General features: G+C 45.3%; 1 protein-coding gene across 1 annotated transcript in view; it reads left to right on the top strand.

Moving 5' to 3' along the window:
* NFKBIZ (NFKB inhibitor zeta) overlaps nucleotides 1-23,020 on the top strand; it is a 520,270-nt gene that overhangs the window by 176,985 nt on the left and 320,265 nt on the right. The window contains exon 8 of the mRNA XM_086934523.1: nucleotides 12,234-12,297. Within this exon, the coding sequence (XP_086790649.1) occupies nucleotides 12,234-12,297 (64 nt within the window). The remainder of the gene's footprint in view (nucleotides 1-12,233; nucleotides 12,298-23,020) is intronic.

The following is a 23,020-nucleotide window of genomic DNA, read 5'->3' as shown; positions in this document are numbered from 1 at the left end:
AAATTAACCAGAACTATAACCATCTACTTCCAATAATATAACTTTTATGCCCAAATTACGCAATTACTCAATTTTCGATGATTAATCAAATGGCCTTTTTTCTGCTTCACTAGACATCCTTCATAGCCAATGACTGCATATTTTCCATTATTGAAAAAACTAAAGTGACAACTTCCTCATCCTTAATTTGTCTTTCTTTGTTCCTTAAGATGTCATCTGTGTCAACCTCTTCCGAGAATGCAGATGCGTTAGGGATTTCCTTGTGTTTCTTAATAGCATTGGTGTCTGCACACTTCTTTGTCAATTCTGTGAACATGACAGCTGCTTCATAGACAGACGATATCTTTGTTAAGTCATTAGTGTTAAGTGCGTCTGAAACTACAGTGACCTTCTCTGTTTTACTTTCCTCAGACACTACAGAGTTTTGTGTGTTGTTCTTCTGAGAGACAATTATTCCAGATGTTATTCTAGCGTTGTTCTGGCGTTTCACTTGCCATTCAGCGGTTTTCCGCCCGCTTTTGCTGCACTGTGTCTCGTCAGTAGCGGTCTGTTGTGCGAATAGTCCCAACACAGCAGAACGCGCTGAGATCTGGACGGCACCCAGGTCATGTCCAGTAAGTTGCCGCACTGGTTTTGGTATCCTACAATGCTGTTCCGAAAAACGGCGTGGGGCGCCCCGGGGGGGGGGGGGGGGGAAGAGGAAGGCGGCGTCTGCTGTAGTGGGGCGCCCCTTTACCGTTTCAGTTGCCATTCCGCCCGCTTTTGCTACACTGTGCCTCTTCCACCATTCAGCTGTTTACCGCCCGCTCTTGCAGCTACAGCGTCTCGCTCACCATGTAGTTGAGTTGCTTCCACTCTTGCGGTGCAGCGATAGGCGGCTGCCACAGGACTCTTGAAATGGCGGCCGGCTCTTCGGATTTGGGCGTGGTCCACTAAAATCGCCCTGGGACACCTTGGAACTCGGACGCTTGTCTGCTAGGGCATGGGCCCCTTTCCCAAAAGCGTCCCCTGAGCCTTGAAGATTCTATAAAAGTCTTGGGGTCCCCTGACTCCCGCAGGCTTCCGGTGGGGAGCGGCTGCCATGATTGCTTGCGGAATGGCCACGACGGAGCTACGAGATGGTGGTGCTCTCATGCTGACGCCAGCTTCAGTCTGAAACATCCAGAAACACTGTAGACTATCAATTCGATGAGTTCCGGTGGAGCCCCAACGTGACCCGGTAGGGAAGAACTTGCCCTCCCCTTTTTTGAGTGATGGTTCTTGTTGCCTGTCCCCTCTGTTGTCGTCTAATGGAACCTTTTTTGATTGCCGAATGAGGAAAAAAAAAAGGTGGGTCTTTCATCGTTTGGGGAAAAAAAAATGTTTTAATCCAATGAAAAGTGTTATTTTTAGGTCATATGATCAAGCCTTCCATCATTAGGAAACCAAAAGTAAAATGAACCAATGAAAAGTTTTATAAACAAGTCACATGACCTGTTATGCGGCTTTGGGTTATAAAAAGCATACAAAACTCGGGCCATGAGGCGGCGTCAGTAGTGGACTGATGTACCCGATTCAGCACTATAGTGCAACATACACAGCACCTGGGGTGTCAAGAGTGAACAGGTCCTAGCTGCTTAACCAATGACTGACAAATGTTATATTAAACACTTACTATGTATAATACTTGCGTTCACAATAGTTTTACTTTACAAAACAGAACAAAAGATTGTTTATTAGCATAGTGATTGGAGCAGTTATATACATATTCGGGCATAGCAATAATCAGAATGTCACATTTACATGTCTGCTCAGTGTTTACAGGTACTTAGTATCATTGATTTTTCATTTTCGTCCGGACCATGGTGACCAACTATAGTTTATTCTCTATTTCGTTACCTTGCCATAACAAAAAAAGTCTTGGGTTATTTATGGAAGGGAAGATTTTTTGTTTCTTCCAATTTTTTTTAAAAACAAAGGTTTAAGGAAAGGCAACCCTTAATGTGCATGTTTTCCACAGAAATTTGCCTTTGAAAACTAGAGGCAAAAAATAAGGCCGAAATCTGTATTTTGTTTTTGGATACACATGTTATTTGTGTCTGTGTATTCATTTTTATGCATGACTTTATATGGAATGGTTAAAATAACTTATGATGCATCTTAACAGGAAAGATCACAAACATTCCAATGAGTGCTATGTCCCAGGTTTTACATAAAGTAGTGTTTACCTAGAGTGGTGCTGTGTAGGACACTCTGAATGGAAATTAACCAGAACTATAACCATCTACTTCCAATAATATAACTTTTATGCCCAAATTACGCAAAGATTTAGCTAATCTACTAAAGGGGGGAGTCGCCATTTCTTTTCAAAATTTATTCACCCATTCGTAGCCTCTCTAATCTCCATTACAATGTGTTTGTTGCTATCGCTAGCTGATGAAAAAACTAAAGTGACAACTTCCTCATCCTTAATTTGTCTTTCTTTGTTCCTTAAGATGTCATCTGTGTCAACCTCTTCCAAGAATCATCAGCGTGCATAAATACGAAAATGTTTTTACTTACCACGTACTTGACATTTTACAGCTTTTCATATTTGCTATTAAAAAAACCATTGAAATTCACTGAAAAAACCATAGGTTATAGACCATATATAGTTAGGAATTAGCATTTACAAAACCTTAATTTACTCGCCCAAAACCATAGAAATTCGAATATATAGTTAGTTGCAATAACTATATATCGCGCACCCTCAATCCACTGCTGATGATGTCACATATTACATCATTCATGACATGGTCAGTGACATCACTGATGACATCCTAAATGACATCACTGATGACATCTCATTTGACATTACTGATCACATCACTGATAATATTATTCATGTGATAATACGATGAACCTCTTCAGACTCTAATATAACCTTAGATACAATCAGTGTAAACAGACACTCACAGACTGTCACTCATCCATGGAGTTACTCACACACCTAGTCAGTCATGCAAAGAATCAATCACACCTCCATTTCTCCAACTATACAGTTATACACACCTTACTTATTCAAACATATACAAACACATATTTACTCTCTTATACAATCCCTGATACAAGTTGACAATGATCCATACATCCACTCACACATTCACTGGCTCTTATGCACAGTTATTTATATATGCCAACTCTCACGTGTACTGTGTTTTACATATGTACTTACTTTGAAATGTAGCACTGAGATATCCATTCACTCACCAATATTCATGCACACAGTCAACCGCCCATACAGCTGTTTCCACATGCAGTTTTGAACCCATACATCTAGTGAATCAACTGTTCACACATCTATGCACAGAGTCACACACCTCCCAGACACCCACACAAAATAAATATTTTTGTCCACCCTAAGCGTGGAAGGGTATTCTCAGATGTGAGACCCTTGCTCATTGCACCATCAGGATTCAAGCAAACCGGGCCGAAGACGGCTGTAATGCCAGAAACCGGTCCCCGGGAGCTTGTTTCCTTCCCAGTGTAAGAATTGGCTTTTGTAGTTTGGTTTGCCCTGTTCCCATCATGCACTGGGACAGGAACAGACTAATTTGCATACAGCCAGGTTCTGAAACTGGGATGGTGCAGTGAGCTAAAAAACAGCGTTGGATCTAGCCCTGATCTCTTGACTGAGTGAGAGCTTTCTGCTTAATTCAGAGACTCTTTCCCTCACCACCCCTTGTTGTAAATACTTTAAAATGTAGCACTGAGATATCCATTCACTCACCAATACTCATGCACACAGTCAACCGCCCATACAGCTGTTTCCACATGCAGTTTTGAACCCATACATCTAGTGAATCAACTGTTCACACATCTATGCACAGAGTCACACACCTCCCAGACACACCCCCACACACACTCACTCTCCCATACAAATACTTGGGCAACCAACCAATCAATAACTCATATAGTTACTCATATAGCTACTGATCAACACATGCAGCAGTTTACAGAACAACAGACATAATAATGCACAAATTAAGACAGTTTAGTCACTAACCCATGCACTCAGTGAGACACATTTAATCACTCTCTCATACAGTCAGTCATGCACCTACTAAATCCTTCATCCAGACACTTATACATCCACTCATTCTTCAATATTTAAGACATATTTTAACTTTACAGAATTATGTCATGAATGATGTAATATGTGACATCATCAGCAGTGGATTGCGGGTGCGCGATATATAGTTATTGCAACTAACTATATATTCGAATTTCTATGGTTTTGTGCGAGTAAATTAAGGTTTTGTAAATGCTAATTCCTAACTATATATGGTCTATAACCTATGGTTTTTTCAGTGAATATATATATATATATATATATATATATATATATATATATATATATATATATATATATATATATATATATATATATATATATAGCACCCCAGGACATTGCAGGAGCCGGCCCTGGGGGGGGGGGGGGGGGGGGCATTAAGGGCTCCAGTAGAGAGGTTTACTGTTTAAAGCCCTGGGGAGGTGGCCGGGGCCGGGAACAGACCCCACATTTAATTAAAGAGTGCCTGGGGAGGTGGTGGTCCCGGGAGGGGGGGGTGGGGTGGCGGCAGGAGCCACATTATTTTATTTTTATTTTAAGCTAAGCCCCGTGGCTTGGGGGGCCCCACAAGGCCCACACATTAATAAGGATGTGGTGGTCCCCAGGGCAGCGGGGGGGGGGCCATGTGCACCACGCACATAAACAACTAAGCCCTGGGGGGGGTGGCGGGCCCCACGGGCCCTGTGACATAAATAAGCATTGCCCCCGGTACCTGCCCACCCGGGGGGCTTTAAAAAAAGTAAGCGCAGGAGCCCGTGCTTCTTTTTATTTTAGACAGGTTCGCGCGGACGTCACCAGGAAGCGTGGAGGGGCCAAAGGGTGGCAGCGGAATGTCTTCCGCTGCCACCCCTGCTAAAATGAGGAAAATCGATGCCCCAGGGAGGGAGCGCCAGCGCTCCCCCGAGAGCTGTGCTGATGAAGGAGCGGTTCCGTCATCAGCACAGCCCAACCGACGCTGATGACGGAACCGCTCCGTCATCAGCGTCGAAGGGGTTAAATGTCATTAGCGTCACGTTTTCTTTTCACACTATTTCAGTGGAGATTTGGATACAATCATCTTCCCACACTGTCTCTGTGGGGACTTGAACATCACTATGATAACAAATATCTCCATGGGGACATGAGCATCACTATGATAACACACCATCTCTGTGGGGACCTGAGCGTTCCTATATTTACACACAACCTTTGTGTGGACTTGGACATCACTAGCTTCGCACTCTCTATATTGGGATTTAAGCTTTGATTCTACTTTTGTGGGGATTTGAACACAATCATCTTCCCACACTATCTCTGTGGGGACTTGAACATCACTATAATAACTCACTATCTTTGTGGGGACTTGAATAACACTTTAATAACATACTATCTTTGTGGGGACGTGAACTATATTAACACAGTATCTTTGTGGGGACCCAAACATCACTATAATAACATACATTCTCTGTTTGGACTGGAACATTTCTCTGATTACAAACAACCTCTGTTTGGACTTGAACATCATTAGCTTCACACCTTCTGTATGGGTTTATAAGTTTTGTCTTTACACATTATTTCAGTAGAGACTTTGATACAATCATCATCCCGCACTGTCTCTGGGGGGACTTGAACAGGACTATAACCCAATATCTCTGTGAGACATGAGCATCACTATAACACATTATGTTTGTGGGGACTTGACATTCACTATAATAACACACTATCTTTGTGAGGACTTGTGAATTCCTGAAATTACACACAAGCTCTGTTTGGACTTGAACATCATCAGTTTCTCATTCTCTGTATGGGGCTTTAAGCTTTGTCTTTACACACTCGTTCAGTAGAGACTTGAATACAATCCTCTTTATGCACTAACTCCGGGGACTTGAAAATCCCAATAATCTCACACTATCTCTGTGAGAACTCCTATAATCCAATGCTTTTTCTATGGTGACTTGAAAAAAAATATCTTCATATTCTACCTTTGTGGTAACTCTCATCACGGCTGAAGACACTATTTCTATACTGACCCTTGTGCTACTGTGATCACATACCACCTCTATTGACATTATCACACACCATCTGAATGCAGTGATGACATACCATCTCTGTGGGCATTATCCAACACTACTGCTATGCAGACATTAACATTGCATGAGTTTCTAGGGAGGTGTGGCCTAATAGCTATTTTGGCAAAAAAATGTAAGCAGCTAATTAAGCTCTGGGCTCCACTTGACCATATTCCTTGGTTCCATATGTGAATGTAATCATGTGTTAGTTCCCTCATCTCCTCTTATTTTAAGCACTAATAAATAGGTTAAATATAACATTAAGATTTAGCCATGAGCCTTTGGATGTATTCAATCACAAATGGTGTTATGGACTAGGTCCTCACAAGGATGGTAACACGTGTTCAAGTCCCCACAAGGATGGTTCTGCGCACGTGATTAAATAGCACTATATTTGCAGATTTGAAGCAGGATCCTGAATCATGATTTTTTGCTTGACATTTCCATTTGACGAATATTCGCAAAATGTTTAAAACTAACGGCCTGCTCAATTCAGCCATTGTGTTAAAAGTTTCGGGGTGATTTGTTCAGCGGGGGCCGAAAAAAGGAGGGGGGGGAGGGCAAACACTTTTGTCCATGTTAATTTCCATAAGAAACTGTTGATGCAGCTACAGCCCGAACTGCTGAATGGAATTACACTAAATTTGGCAACAAGGTAGCTCTTGTTCCAGAGTGGAATTTGTTGTTAAATAATGTAAATCCGTTCTGTAGTTCCTGAGAAATTATATATATTTACAGATATCCTTATTTCACCCCGGAACATCTGCAAACCCTCTCGAGCTTGAGGTCTGATTGACTGTCAACAGTTCCAACCAGGAAGTGTTGGCAGCCTTCTTTTCACTCGGCTCACAAGAAAAAAGGTTAGAAAAAAGAAAATTGATTAAAAACAAGTAAAGGAGGTAGGGTAGAAACACCCTGACCCCTAGGTCTGCTCAGGGCCAGTAACCGCATATTTGGGTTTTTAACATTTTCGGCGGGATTCCCTCTGGGGGCACGAATTTGGCAGAAAATTAAAAAAACAAAACCAAAAAAAATGAAGCGCTGGAGACCACCTCTCAGCAACCCCTCTGTGTGGGGCTTACTGGAGATAATAGGTACGCTAGTTGGCCCCCATGGACCCCCAGCAACGTAGGGGACTTTATTTCCCATTCAGGAGCGTGCCTAGGAGCGCATTTGGAGGGTGGTGGGCTAAGGGTGCATGGCCTGCTATCAGAACCTAAGAATCCTGCTGTGTGGAATTTAGTGGAGGTAATAGGAGGGATAGTTGGTCCCTCCTTGAGGGCCAATAACCCCACCTGTTGTCTCCAGTAAGACCCACCCAGTGGGATTGCTAAGAGGTCTTAGGAGGCCATGCCCCTTCCTTTCTCCACCACTCTGCAAATGCACTTCCTGACACACTACTGGAAAGAGCCCTGCTCAGGCATGGTGGGCTGACTGTCATGCTGCTACGCTCGCTGCCTTTTTAAAAACCGATACTGAAATTGCTGTTATCGCTAATTTGCACAGTGTGTTACTGCTTTTTTAACTGATTTAATAGTTTTTAAAGAAAAGTATTCCTCAGTCTTGGTGCATTGCTTTAACTCCCCACCTCACGACGCACCCGGTAGAAGCACTACCGGTCTAGTGCTGGGGATTGACAGCCGCTGCACAGCAGGGCTGATTGGCGGGTGGATGGTGACTCTGCCTATATCATCGAAGTGGGACTTGGCGCACAGACGAAAGAGCCCTGCTCAGGCGTGGTGGGCTGACTGTCATGCTCCTACACTCGCTGCCTTTTTAAAAAGCGATACTGAAATTGCTGCTATCGCTAATTTGCACAGTGTGTTTTTACTGCTTTTTTACCTGATTTAATAGTTTTTAAAGAAAAGTATTCCTCACAGTGTTGGCGCATTGCTTTAACTCCCCACCTCACAATGCACCCCGGTAGAAGCACTTCTGGTCGGCTACCGGTCTAGCGCTAGGGATTGACAGCCGCTGCACAGCAGGGCTGATTCGCGGGTGGGTGGTGACTCTGCCTATATCTTTCACACTGGATCAAGCGCGCAGCGGGCGAGCCGGTGGCGCGCCAAAGTCAAGCCAGTCTGCGCCAGTCCGCGCCCCTCCGGGCCCAGGGGCCAGACCCCCTGCCCGTGGTATTCTGTACAGGTTCGCTGACCTGCACCAGCTAAAAAGTCTACATGTACCACTGGACCACAAGGTAGCATCCCGCCTTAATGCAGAAGGACTACTAAGGTCCCCCCCTCAGAAGGCCTTTGACCCACCGCGGAGGGCTGCTACCCTCCAAAACCATCCCCGACTCTCACCTTTGCTTCACTAAACACCTGTTCACTCCAAAAACATCATTTAGAGGTTTTCACTCTGCTACAAGACGAGACAATCGACTTCTTGGGTCTCTCGGAGACCTGGCTGGAAGACTCATCAACCCCTGACCTTGTAGCCGCTATTCCGCCTAACTACAGGGCCCTCTATCATAACAGGCCAGGCAGCACTCGCGGGGAGGGGTGGCCATGCTGTACAAAAAATCCCTGAAAGCCGAGACCCTGCTCGCGGAAAGCATCGAAGGGGCGGAAGTGTTAGGGGTCAAACTTCACTCTTCCTCATGGTGTGTTACTGCCTTAGTTGTGTACCATCCCCCGAAAACACCACCCAAGTTTGCTAAGTGACTGGCCGAATTGGCACACGACCTATGCTCCCGCTACCAATGCCTACTTATACTGGGCGATTTTAACTTCCATTTGGAAGCATCTCCCAAGGAGAGTCAAGCCAACCTCTTAGACGAGGCTTTGACCGCTCTGGGACGGAGTCAATCCGTCACTGGCCCTACCCATGCAAAAGGTCACACTCTGGATCTAGTATGGGCCTCACTGCCTCTTACCAGCCCCCCGTCATCCAACCCTGTGCATGGTCTGATCACTCAATCATTTATGGCACCATTCAACCCCTAAACCATGACCCCAACCTTCTCCCAGCTGGAGAGTAATTAGAAGCTGGAACAAAATCAGTGCAGACGACCTTGCCCCTGCCCTTAGAAAGTCCAGCCCGCCAGATTACCCATCTGGAGACATCAATGCAAAAAATCGCGCCCTGGCGGAAAGACTTAATAGTGCTATTGACAGACTAGCAGCTGCACGTAGGGAAAGGATTAAAGATAAGGGGAAAGGGGCTCCGTGGTTAAACGCAAATCTACGCAGTCTGAAACTGCTTCGCCAAGGGGAAAGAGACTGGCGAAAAGCATATGACCCTACCGCCCTTTCACACTAACTTGAAGTGTTAACAACATATAAAAATGTAATACAGACCAAGAAAGCGACCTTTTATGAAAATAAGATCGTGTCTGCTCCCAACACGCAGAAAGAAACGTTTAAAGTCCTGAAGGAACTTCGACAGGTCAAAGAGCAGAAGCCTGCCTTTAACATAGAGGACTGCGATAAGTTCCAAACGTTCTTAAGCTCCAAAGTGGAGGACCTCCTGACAACTATTGAGAACACCCCTAAGCTTACATGCCCGCTAAACCCAGTCTCCATCGGCCATCCCTTAGAACTAGCCCTTAAGTCTTTTCCTCTGCTTACGCACGAGGCCTTGGGGCCACTTTTTGGACGTGTGAAGTCTGGTTCCCCAGCCAACCCCTGCCCACCCAGGATCTACAAGATGGCCCTCCCCGAGATCGAAGGCGATATTCTATCACTCCTGAACATGTCTCTGGAAACAGGAGTGGTCCCAAGTGATTTCAAGGAGGCGCGTGTGATTCCCCTCTTGAAAAAACCCGGGGCCAACATTAAAAATCTGAAAAATTTTCGGCCTGTATCCCAGCTTTCTTTCCTTGCCAAAGTCCTTGAACAGCACGTCCTTGCATCTCTTGCTCATCATCTAGAGGTTAACGATCTTCTGCAATTCAATCCGGCTGGTTTCCGGCCACATCACAGCACCAAACTAGTGATGTTGGCAGTCCTAGATGGTCTGAGACTGAGGGCCGACTCAAAGGACCCCTGCGCCCTGATTTTGTTGGACTTATCCGCGGCTTTCGATAACGTGAACCACGAGCTGCTTCTGTCGCGGATGTCTGACTTCAGGGTGCAGGTCATAGCAATGACATGGCTCACATCCTTCCTGAAAGATCGCTCTCAGAGAGTGCAGCTGGGTGATGCAGTATCCAGGTCAGGAACCCTCCCATGCGGAGTCCCTCAGGGATCCGCACTGTCTCCCCTTCTATTTAATGCTTACCTTCAGCCCCTGATAGCTGCACTCAACCAGTTGGAGTGCCAGATATACAACTATGCAGATGATACCCAAATCATCATTCGGATAGACAACTCCCTACCAGCGCACCATAAAGTACAGAACATACTAAAATTCACAATAAACTGGATGTCGGCCAACCACCTCAAGATCAATCCGGGTAAGACTGAGGTGTTGGCTGTCACCAATGACGCCAAACCCTGGAACTGTCTTTTGTGGCCACCCGAGTTGGGCAAATACCCAGAGCCAGCCACTGTAGTTAAAAGCTTGGGAATAAAAATTGACAACAAACTAACCTTGGCTCCACAGGTATCCACCACAGTCGGGGTCTGTTCTAACATAATAAGGCAGCTGCGAAAACTGGCCCAGCTGCTTACCTTTGAGACCCTCAAACGAGTGGAAGTAGCACTTATCTTATCCCGATTGGATTATGGTAACTCGCTCTACTTAGGACTCCCAGGTTCCCAATTGGCCAGACTCCAGACCACTGTGAACGACGCGGCTCGGCTTGTGTTTAAAGTCCCACGTCGCACTCATGCCTCCCCCCTTCTGCACCAACTCCACTGGCTCCCTATCATACAGAGGATTAAGTTCAAGGGTCTGTGCATTGCACATAAAGCCATCTATGGCAAGGCACCGACATACATCCGAAACAGCTTAACTAACTACGTCCCAACCAGAGTACTCCGATCCTCGGAAGCCAGGATGCTAGTTTGCCCCCACTCCCGCCTGTCTTCCATGGGAGGCAGAGCCTTCTCGTCTATCATTCCACAGATCTGGAATAGACTGCCTGACAACCTCCATGAAGAACACTCCCTGTTACTTTTTAGGAAACCACTCAAAACCCTTCTGTTCAAGGAAGCCTGGGGCTCACAGTAAAGTACCGCCTCCCCACCCTCAACCTTAAGCAGGCCCCTCTGTCAAAGCGCTTAGAGACCGTTGGTGATAATGCGCTATATAAATTATAATTACAATTACTACTGGTTGGGGGATAGAGTCCACTCTACTCCTGAGGGACTTTAAGGGCCAAGAGGCTCTCCTGGTACCTCCTGTAAGTCCTACACAGAATTACTGGGTACGGTTGGAGGCCTCGCCCCCTTTCTCCACCACTCTGCAAACACAACTAGTATTTAAACGAGCATTTGCAATGCAATAGGTTTCGCATTTGCGAGAGTTGGAGCTATTGGCGTTAATGTAAACGTTTTTTACTAATGCTTTACCCTTGTTCCTTTGGTCAAGTCTGATGTCTTTGTGACACAGCTGCTGAGGACTAGGCTGAGGGTTTATTTTGAAATAACCTACATGGACCTGATAGAGACTGTAACATGTGAGGTCACTTTCCTACAAGAAGGTATTTTGATTTATTTAGTAATCCAATTCTGTGACAAAGTCAACAAATATTCTCCATCAGTCTAGAATTCCTCAGAAAGCCTGGTCCTGACCTGAACACAATGAAATCTACTGATTTCCTACAGTTTACCACTAGAGATTATCCAGAAGGTCCTGATCACTATTGGAACTGTGTACTTGTTTGAGAACATTGTAATCAAATTGCTTGAAATAGTTGTTTCACAGGGCTGTGCCTCCCTCTAATCTTGTAGCTGCTGTTACTGCAGTGACACAGCTCTTTTTCACACCAGTGCCCATGTGAAAAGCAAGGCTTTACTGTCTTTCTAATTAATCTGTCATACAAGTATAGCCCACACAGTTCTATTTTACATTGTGGTTCTTAGCAGACTTGGTTTCAACTTTTTGTCACTTGTTTTTTTTTTTTTTTTAAAGCATTATTTTACAATTGACTTATTTTGTTGCATGCTGCTTTAGGGTAACTGACTGAAAAGTATTACTATTTTTTTCAGGTAATCCAGAAGGGAGTTATTGGAAGCAACCAGTATGTGGATGCAGAAGCAACAAATTATGAGGGTAATTAGAGAGCAGCACTATTTTAAGTTGTGTGTCTCCATCATGTGTCCGATCAGTTGCCAACTCTCTCCTGAACTAGTCCAGAACTAAGAAAGGGAACAATCATTTAAAGTACGAATTAAGAGCAATGCAAATTAATTTGTAGTATTAGGCCTTTCCAGAACACTCCTACGTGGGCTGCATTACAATTTGCTGATTGCCGATTAGAAACTAATAATCTTCATCGGATAAATGGAGCTAGTGTGTCCACTTGTATAGTTATATCTTCAATTATTAGCTTAATGCATGTTCTTTAAGGCCGTTCCTGGTCGAGGTTTTGGTGAAATAAGGGCTTTTGTCATGCACCTACTGGGAAGACTTAGTCATTTCTCAGTGGACAGGGCTACATCCATGGTCTGTACTGTAATTTCCATTGGATTTCTATAGGTCTTACTACCCCATGCGAGGTGGCGAGTAGCCATCTACTCCGGAACCCAAGATTACTGGTTAGTCCAGTGGTTATTGTTGGTTATGATTAGTAATGTGCACTCAAGAGAAATTGCATACATTAACTCCAGTTACTTTGTTATGTATTAATACCAGCTAAGTGTGATTATTAGTGGGAGTATGTGGTTTCAGGTGAATGGGCGGTGGGATAAAAGGGCTGGCAGAAATTAGTTAATATTAGATTACAGGGATGGGGATTTGAAGAGGAGATATTATCTATGAAATGAGGTATCAGCCCATTGCAGAATTACAATAAAAAGGATTGAGGCTGACAAGCAAGAGACTGACCGAAGACTATTGTTTAATGAAACTACTGTTCTCAGAAATAGAAAGTATACAGAGGATGGAAGCCAAGAAGAGAGGAAAGCCAAAGAAAGAAGAGGAATCCAGCGGGAGTAAATAAATGCCATTTTTCATGCAGTGTTTAGGAGTATAGTGGGAGATGGCTAACTTAGATAATCAAAGAATCTAGAAGATTATTGTACGAATCCATCAGTCCATTTGATTAGTCTTTGGAAGACTGAATTGCATTTTATTCCTTCCAGATGAAAATGTGTCCTCTAGGTTTGTTTCAGATTACAAGTGGTTCATCTCAAAGCACACCGTCATTTGTGCACTGGCTCCACTTTAAATTGCTTTTTCTCACCTAGTGCAAAACAACCATTACCTTGCAGAAACTGCTTCATAGTTGTGCATAAGATTTCTAGAAAGTCTCCCTAAGGACCCTGTTTGACCCCCTTTTTTGGGTGGGGGGTGGGGGGGGGGCTTTGGGGGACGTGGCAAATAGGGGGCTTCTGAGCACCCACGGTGGTGGCTGAGGTAGTTTGCCACTGGTGCCCTGGCACTCCCAACCCCAAATTGGGTCTCACAATTTGCAGCATGTGTTGAGAGCTGTAAGTTCCAACTTGAACAGAAAGTGCAGCTAGAATAAAGCATTACCTGAATAGTACAATGGTAGATACAACATTGGTGGGAGTAGACATTTACACCTTGTGCTTAGATTAGTCAAGAGCTTTTTGGTTGGAGGCAGGATAGAGGTCTTCGGAAACGAGCATTGTGAGATTCTTGTACATTTTCTTAGTAGCCACTTAGAGAAACTGAGCAGTAGTGAAGAAATTGGGGACTCTAGGGAAGACCCTGAGGTAGGAACCCTGGTAGAGATTGCTGTGGTGTCAGACTCTTTCAGCCCTTTAGCATAGGTTTTCCACCCATTTACACCTTGTATGCCCTTAGACTTGCTTTCCAGTATTTCCCCATGACTCACCAGGAGCTATTCCATTGGAGGAGTTAAGTCTAGCTGAAACTCTAAACTTTGGGTTGGCCCTCTGAAAAGCTAAAAGGAGAAGACAGGGAGTGTGAGCAGAAGAAGTTGAGTTAAGCTCGCTAGGAACAAGAGTAAACAAGAGATGGGATGAATATACCCTTGTGTGAAGAACAAGGGAGAGAACACTAGGAAAAAGAAAATAAATTGGAGAGGGAGAAGGTGCCTTTATTAAAGGAAAAGCCCAGGATGGAAGAAGTAACCGCTGCATCTTCTAGAATAGATTCTAACGCCAAATGACTACCTGCCAAATCCCACTCACCTTAGTAAGAAAAGGGTGGAAAGGAACCTGTCACCTTAAGAGATGTGCTGGGCTACATGATTGTCATTAAGAAGTTGATGGCTCAGTACATGAATTGGCAATGCCAGAGGTTGGATAATGTCTAGAAAGAAGCCCAAAGTAGGTACCGGGAGGGGTGGGGGTGTTGGTGCGCTAGGCCTTTTTTCCAAGAGCTTTAGAGGACAAATGTGGGCCATGGAAGGTAGTGCAGAAAATTTGAGGTAAATTACTTGGTGGATACAGGTGCCACAAGTGAGCAGTTCCATGTAAACAGTTTACGCCATACCTCATGAGAGATTTACAGTGATCATGATTATGGCAAATGAGGTTGTTGATTAAAAAAAAAGTTCACCACTTTCTGATCTGCTGCATGGTGATGTGGAGAATGGTTCTGTGGATGGGGTACCACTTGCTCCTGAGCTAATGCCAGACTAGCTTAAAGAGTGTGAATAGGTGCTGAATGACTTTCCCATCTTTTTGACTCCAGATTTGACTCCTACCTGTGTCCATGACATAGATACAGGAGATAGCTTGCCAGTGAAGTGCAGAACCTACCACGTTTTTGAGTCGAGTAGTAAATCAAGGCAGAGGTTGCTAAAATGTTGGACTTGGGTGATTGAGTCCTCCTATAGTCCTTGGGCCAGGTCAGGGGTCATGTACCCAATCAAAAAAAAAAAGAAGGGTTGCACTTGCGTTGACTGCCAAGCTCTCTGTGTGTGTGTGTGACTGAGTGTGTGCAACAAATGCTTAACACTGTCCTCCGATACAGCCTAACTGCTCAACCACACTACCACCAGTAGAGAGTAAGGTGCGATCTGTTTTTACCTCTGCCTACCTTTAGGGTTACACTGACCTCTGTGCACAATATACCTTAGTTTGGTATAGTATATACAGAGCCAGCTTCCTACAGACCCCTAAAACTCCCCTTAAGTATGTTTTTTAAGGGCAGCCCTGAACCAAGAAGATCGATTCCCACAACCTATGAAGGAGGAAACACGGCGCCCAGCAGAGGAGACTGCAGAGAACTGTGTAAAATTCCATGAAAAGAAGACTTTAAATCCAAGTACAATTCAAATCCAGTTTAATGAGATGAGCACAGTACTGCAACAGCAGAGGTTCAGACAAAGAATGTCAGAACTCTTATTCTATGTGATGTAATAACAACTGCAAAGCATGTGCCATAATTAAAAGTACACAGTACAATTAAAAGGGCAATAGGTAATTAAAAGGTAAATATAAAACAGATATACAGAAGTTGTAACACATTGTTCGAGGCATATGGGCTGCAGATGGTACAATATGAATAGATCGCCATCTGGTGTTGGGCTTGGATGATTGCACTTTGTTTTTCTCTTGGAGAGTCTTTGTAGATTGGTGACTCCTCCTTTGGTTGCTAGTGCGCATGGGCATCGGCTCCATTCTTAGATTGTTTTTTTCCGCCATCGGGTTCGGATGAGGATTGAAGCGCTCCAGATCGACTTCGGAAAGAAGTGATTTTTCGGTACGTATTCCCTTTCCAATTCGACGGTATTGTTATCGAACGTGATTTCATTTCCATTCCGACGCGTTTCGACTCCAACGAAAAACTTTGATCTACGTCGACGAACAGGAGGCCTTTCTCGACGTGGTCAAGCCCAGAGTCCATGGGGTGCTAAGTTCCCACACAAGGACCTACACGAGGTGGGCAACCTCTGCCTATCGCCTGAACACGAATACAGGGACTGCGAAGCCTGCGCAGCATTCTCCTCAAAGTCGACGATTAGAAACCGTCGAGCTCGAAGACACGAGGTTTCCAGAATGCAGTCAGAGGCGATCCCGGAGCTGTTCGAAGACCAGCACCTCGATGAAGAAGAGGATCATGAAGAACAGTCGGGGTCGGAAGGGGACGAGTCTGATGTCAAAGAACTCTACGTGCAGCAAACCGTGAGTGACGACGTCCCCTTACCAAAAAACCGACCCCGTGCGGTAACGACCCCGCCTTCGAGCCCGGTCAAACTGCAGAAAAAGGTTTCGGACGCCCCGCCTTCGGGCCCGGCAATGAAACCGAAACTGAAACCGAAACTCTGTCTCCCACCATGTCGGATCCGAGAAACGGTCGACATAGACTTCGACACCGAAGCTTCATGCAAGGGAAAGCTCGGCATCGAAACATTCCATGTCGAAACCAAAACATGCTTCGACGTCGAAGACTCACTTGATACCGAAAAAATCGGAATCAAGCAAATCCTCGGTGCCGAAAACACCAAACATGGACGATCGAAAGCAAAGGCACCTTTCGGAACCAAAAGCTTCGGTACCGACACAGGAGCAACAAACCGATCCGAAACAAAAGATTTTGTTTATCGATCCCCAAACTGGCAAAGTAGTGACGAAGAAGAGGAAGAATGATCAGCTAGAAGACAAACCTCTTCCTTCTAAGAAGAGAACAATGGGGACAAATACAACTCCTCCTAGACCTAGTCACACCCTCTTCTCCTATTCCTCACACTATGCCAAATATTCCTCCACCTTCTACACCAAGACCATCTACACCGCAGTCAGATGTAGACAGTGATACAGGGGAGGGAGAACCTCATGAGGACGATGACACTATCCCATATGAGGATGATCCATGGGAACATTATGACGCAGGGTCAGATGATGACAATGACCCAGAGTTATATCCCTCAAAGCCTTCACCACCTGATAACACAGGGTTTGTACAGCTCATTAATAGGGCAGCAAAATATCATAAGGTAGATCTACATACAGAACCTCAAGTAGAGGATTTCCTATTAGAGACACTACCTACTGCACAAAGAACATCAGGTACTCTACCTATGCTGAAGGGTCTTCTCAGTCACACAGCAGACATATTTAAAGACCCAGTTAGGGCTAGGGTGTTAAACCCAAGAATTGATAAAAAATATAAGGCAGCTCCAAAGGACCCAATATTTATCAAGGGGCAAGTACCTCTGGACTCGCTTGTAGTATCAAACGCTCGCAAAAGAGCGAACTCATTATCTACAGGAGAAGCCCCTCCACCTGATAAGGAGTCAAAGTTAATGGATGCATCAGGCAAAAGAGTAGCATCACAAGCAGCAAATAGCTGGCGCATAGCCAATACACAAGCGCTACTTGCACGCTATGACAGGGCACATTATGATGAGTTAGAGAAACTTATCACACATCTCCCTAAAGAACATCAGAAAAGAGCAGATCAGCTAATACAGGAAGGAAAGATAATAACTAACACTTCCATTAAGTGCGCCCTGGACGCAGCAGACACTGCAGCAAGATCCATCAACACCAGTATCATGTTAAGGAGACATGCATGGCTTAGAGTCTCAGGGTTCAAACAAGAAGTACAAACATCTTTATTGAACCAACCCTTTGATCAGAAGACACTTTTCGGATCAAGCACAGATGAGACCTTAGAAAAGATGAAAAAGGACACAAACGGCTAAGTCAATGGGAGCATTACAACAGCCAACACAAAGGGGTTCCTTTCGTAGATCCACCTATAGAGGGGGCTCAAAAAGTACAGGAACAAGTCGGCAATCCACCTCTTTTACACCTACGTCACCCAGAGGTAATTCAAGAGGCAGTTACAGAGGTAACAACAACAAGGGTAGAGGTCGCGGAAATAATAACAACCGCAACTCCCCAACCCCAAAACAGTGACTTAATACAGCTTCCCCCAGACCACATAACACCGGTCGGGGGACGTCTAGCACAGTTCCTACCTGTCTGGGAAAACACATCAGACAAGTGGGTGAGACAAAATATCCAACATGGTTATTGCCTAGAACTCACAGCTACCCCACCAAACATCCCCCCCAGACAGCGTCCAATGAGTCGAGACCATCTGACATTGTTAAAAGAAGAAGTACTATCACTGCTACAAAAGCATGCCATAGCGAAGGTTCCAAAACATCAACAAGGGACAGGAGTATACTCTCTATACTTCCTAATCCCCCAAAAAGACGGGTCTCTAAGACTAATCTTGGACCTCAGACCTCTCAATGCATACATAAATTCGGAACATTTCCACATGGTCACGCTCCAACAAGTACTTCCTTTACTGAAGAAAGGGGACTTTCTTTCTACACTGGATCTAAAAGACGCTTACTTTCACATCTCAATTCACAAAGCCCACAGGAAATACCCAAGGTTTGTACTGGAAGGACAACATTATCAATTCAAAGTCCTTCCGTTCGGGGTCACAACGGCACCAAGAGTGTTCACAAAATGCCTAGCTGTGGTGGCAGCACACCTGATAAGACAACAAATACATGTCTTCCCTTACTTGGACGATTGGTTAATAAAGGCCAAGTCACAAGAAGAATGCTTTCACAACACACAGAAGACCATTCAATTGCTGCACCACCTAGGGTTTACGGTGAACTACAAAAAAATCACACCTACAACCGAACACAATTCAATACCACCTGGGGGCTACTATAGACACAGAAAGAGCCAAATCATACCCCAATCCAATCAGGATACAGACAATGGTCAAGTTGATACAAAGATTTCAACCACAACACTCACTACCAGCACGAGTGTTTATGCAGCTGTTAGGCATGATGTCCTCCTGCATACTGCTAATACCACATGCCAGACTACAAATGCGTCCACTACAGGAGTGTCTAGCGACACAGTGGAATCAGGCTCAAGGTCAGATTACAGATCCGGTGTTGGTAGACGACCGTTCGCATCGCTCTCTGAAGTGGTGGAACACAACAAACATTTCCAAGGGACGGTCGTTCCTAGAACCGATTCCACAAGTGATACTGACAGCGGACGCATCGCTCTCCGGATGGGGTGCGCACATGGACAAATACACAGTGCAGGGGAAATGGAGTGTGCAGCAAAAGAAACTGCACATCAACTACTTGGAACTACTAGCAGTATTTCTAGCACTAAAAGCTTTCCAAATGCAAATAACCAACAAAGCAGTCCTGATCAGAACAGACAACATGACTGCGATGTATTATATTCAAAAACAGGGGGGGACACACTCTCTCCAACTATCCAAACTAGCACAGGACATTTGGAGATGGGCCATTCCTCAAAACATCTATCTGTTAGCAGAACACCTACCAGGAGTTCAAAATCAGATAGCAGACATCCTAAGCAGAGAATCAGAACAAGTACACGAATGGGAACTGCACGACCAGATACTGCAGCCATTCTTCCAAAGATGGGGGCAACCAGAGATAGATCTGTTTGCCAATCATCAGAACGCAAAATGCCAAAACTTCGCATCCAGGTACCCACACCACCGGTCCCAGGGCAATGCACTATGGATAAATTGGTCCAACAAATTTGCTTACGCGTTTCCCCCTCTCCCACTAATTCCGTTAGTGGTTCAGAAACTGCAACAGCACTCAATGACAATGATACTAGTAGCACCCACGTGGGCAAGACAGCCGTGGTTCACCACGCTACTACAACTCTCACAGGTGCCACATCAAAAGCTAAGATTGTTACCCATGCACCTTACACAGAACCATGGAGAAATAATGCACCCAGATCCCAAACAATTGAACCTTGTGATCTGGCTCCTGAGGTCATAGAGTTTGGATATTTAGATTTACCCCCAGAATGTATGGAAATCATTAAACAAGCAAGACGTCCTACCACCAGAGCATGCTATGCAGCAAAATGGAAGAGGTTTGCTGTACACTGTAACAGTAATCACATCAACCCTCTGGACGCATCCACTAAACAGATTATTTGCTTTTTACTACACTTGCAGCAATGTAACTTAGCATATACCTCTATCAGAGTTCATCTCGCAGCGATAGCGGCGTACCTACATCATCACCACCCCCTTTTCTAAATCGTTTTTGGCCACTATAGGTGTGGCAGGGTATACTCAGACATGAGTCCCTTTCTCACTGCTCCATCAGGATTCAAGCAAGCCGGGCCGAAGAAGGCTGAAATGCCAGAAACCGGTCCCCGGTAGCTTGTCTCCTTTCTGGTGAAGAATTGGCTTGGTAGTTTAGTCTGCCCTGTTCCCATGATGCACTGGGCCAGGGACAGACTGATTTGCATATAGCCAGGTTCTGAGCTGGGATGGGGCAGTGAGATAAATAACGGTGATGGATCAAGCCCTGATCTTTGGACTGGGTAAGAGTGGTCTGTTTAACTCAGACACTCTGTTCATCACCACCCCCTTTTCTAAATCGTTTTTGGCCACTATAGGTGTGGCAGGGTATACTCAGACATGAGTCCCTTTCTCACTGCTCCATCAGGATTCAAGCAAGCCGGGCCGAAGAAGGCTGAAATGCCAGAAACCGGTCCCCGGTAGCTTGTCTCCTTTCTGGTGAAGAATTGGCTTGGTAGTTTAGTCTGCCCTGTTCCCATGATGCACTGGGCCAGGGGCAGACTGATTTGCATATAGCCAGGTTCTGAGCTGGGATGGGGCAGTGAGATAAATAACGGTGATGGATCAAGCCCTGATCTTTGGACTGGGTAAGAGTGGTCTGTTTAACTCAGACACTCTGTTCATCACCACCCCCTTTTCTAAATCGTTTTTGGCCACTATAGGTGTGGCAGGGTATACTCAGACATGAGTCCCTTTCTCACTGCTCCATCAGGATTCAAGCAAGCCGGGCCGAAGAAGGCTGAAATGCCAGAAACCGGTCCCCGGTAGCTTGTCTCCTTTCTGGTGAAGAATTGGCTTGGTAGTTTAGTCTGCCCTGTTCCCATGATGCACTGGGCCAGGGACAGACTGATTTGCATATAGCCAGGTTCTGAGCTGGGATGGGGCAGTGAGATAAATAACGGTGATGGATCAAGCCCTGATCTTTGGACTGGGTAAGAGTGGTCTGTTTAACTCAGACACTCTGTTCATCACCACCCCCTTTTCTAAATCGTACCTACAAAACAGGCAACATCTTTCCCTGTTTAAAGTACCAGCAATCAAAGCTTTCATGGAAGGACTCAAAAGAGTCATTCCACCAAGACTGCCACCTTCCCCAGTCTGGAATCTCAACATAGTACTTACCAGACTAATGGGACCACCCTTTGAACCTATGCATAGGTGTGAAATACAATTCCTCACATGGAAGGTGGCCTTCCTCATAGCCATCACGTCACTCAGAAGAGTAAGTGAGTTACAAGCGTTTACAATTCAAGAACCATTCATGCAGTTACACCAAAACAAGGTGTTTCTTAGAACAAACCCAAAATTCTTACCAAAAGTAATTTCTGCATTCCACATCAATCAGTCAGTGGAACTACCGGTCTTCTTTCCAAAACCACAGACGGTAGCGGAAAGGGCCCTACATACATTAGATGTCAGAAGGGCAATATTGTATTATATAGAAAGAACACAAACTTTCAGAAAGACAAAACAGCTATTTGTAGCGTTTTCTCCTAGTCAAGTCAAGTCATAAAATTTGTATAGCGCACTACATACCCAGAGGGTTTCAAGGCGCTTAGGAAGGGGAGGAGGATTCTTTGTCAAATATCCACGTTTTAAGCTGCTTTCTGAACGCTAGGTGATTCTGGGTGAGGCGAAGGTAAGCGGGGAGTGAGTTCCATGTTTTGGCAGCCAGGTATGAAAAGGATCTGCCTCCCATGGTGGTCTTGTTGATGCGAGGTACAGTGGCGAAGGCTTGGCTGGAAGAGCGAAGTTGGCGGGAGGGGGTGTAGAAGGACAGTCGAGAGTTGAGGCAATCTGGTCCGATGTCGTAGAGTGATTTGTGTGCGTGGGTAAGCAGTCGGAAAGTGATCCTCTTATTGACGGGTAGCCAGTGGAGGTCTTTAAGGTGACCAGAGATGTGTTCGTTGCGTGGGATGTCTAATATGAGCCTGGCTGAGGCGTTTTGGATTCGTTGTAGTTTCTTCTGGAGTTTAGCGGTGGTACCTGCGTAGAGGGTGTTTCCGTAGTCCAGTCGGCTCGTGACTAGAGCGTGGGTGACTGTTTTCCTTGTTTCGGAGGGGATCCAGCGAAATGTTTTTCTGAGCATGCGAAGAATGTTAAAGCAGGAAGAGGATACGGCGTTGACTTGTCTGTTCATGGAGAGTGAAGAATCCAGGATGACGCCAAGGTTCCGTGCGTGGTCTGTCGGGATGGGTGCTTTTCCGAGGGCTTCCGGCCACCAGGAGTCGTCCCATGCAGAGGGGGATGTACCTAAGATGAGGACTTCTGTTTTGTCTGAATTCAGTTTCAGACGGCTTTGTTTCATCCATTCGGCGACTTCTTTCATTCCTTCGTGTAGGTTAGTTTTGGCGGTGCTGGGGTCCTTGGTGAGAGAAAGGATCAGTTGAGTGTCGTCCGCGTAAGAGATGATGTTGAGGTTGTGTTGGCGGGCGATGGCCGTGAGGGGGCTCATGTATACGTTGAAGAGGGTGGGACTGAGTGAGGATCCTTGAGGTACGCCGCAGATGATTTCAGAGGCCTCGGACTTGAATGGTGGGAGGCGGACTCTCTGGGTTCTTCCGGTGAGGAACGAGGTGATCCATTCCAGTGCTTTTCCTTGGATTCCGATGTTTCTGAGGCGTTGTAAAAGGGTGCTGTGGCAGACTGTGTCGAAGGCTGCAGAGAGGTCGAGGAGGATGAGGGCGACTGCGTCTCCATTGTCCAGTAGAGTTCGAATGTCGTCTGTTGCTGCGATGAGGGCGGTCTCAGTGCTGTGTTT

This window comes from Lissotriton vulgaris, chromosome 8 (assembly GCF_964263255.1).
Source record: "Lissotriton vulgaris chromosome 8, aLisVul1.2, whole genome shotgun sequence".
Classification (NCBI taxonomy): domain Eukaryota; kingdom Metazoa; phylum Chordata; class Amphibia; order Caudata; family Salamandridae; genus Lissotriton; species Lissotriton vulgaris.
This window is presented reverse-complemented; position numbering and strand designations above follow the sequence as displayed.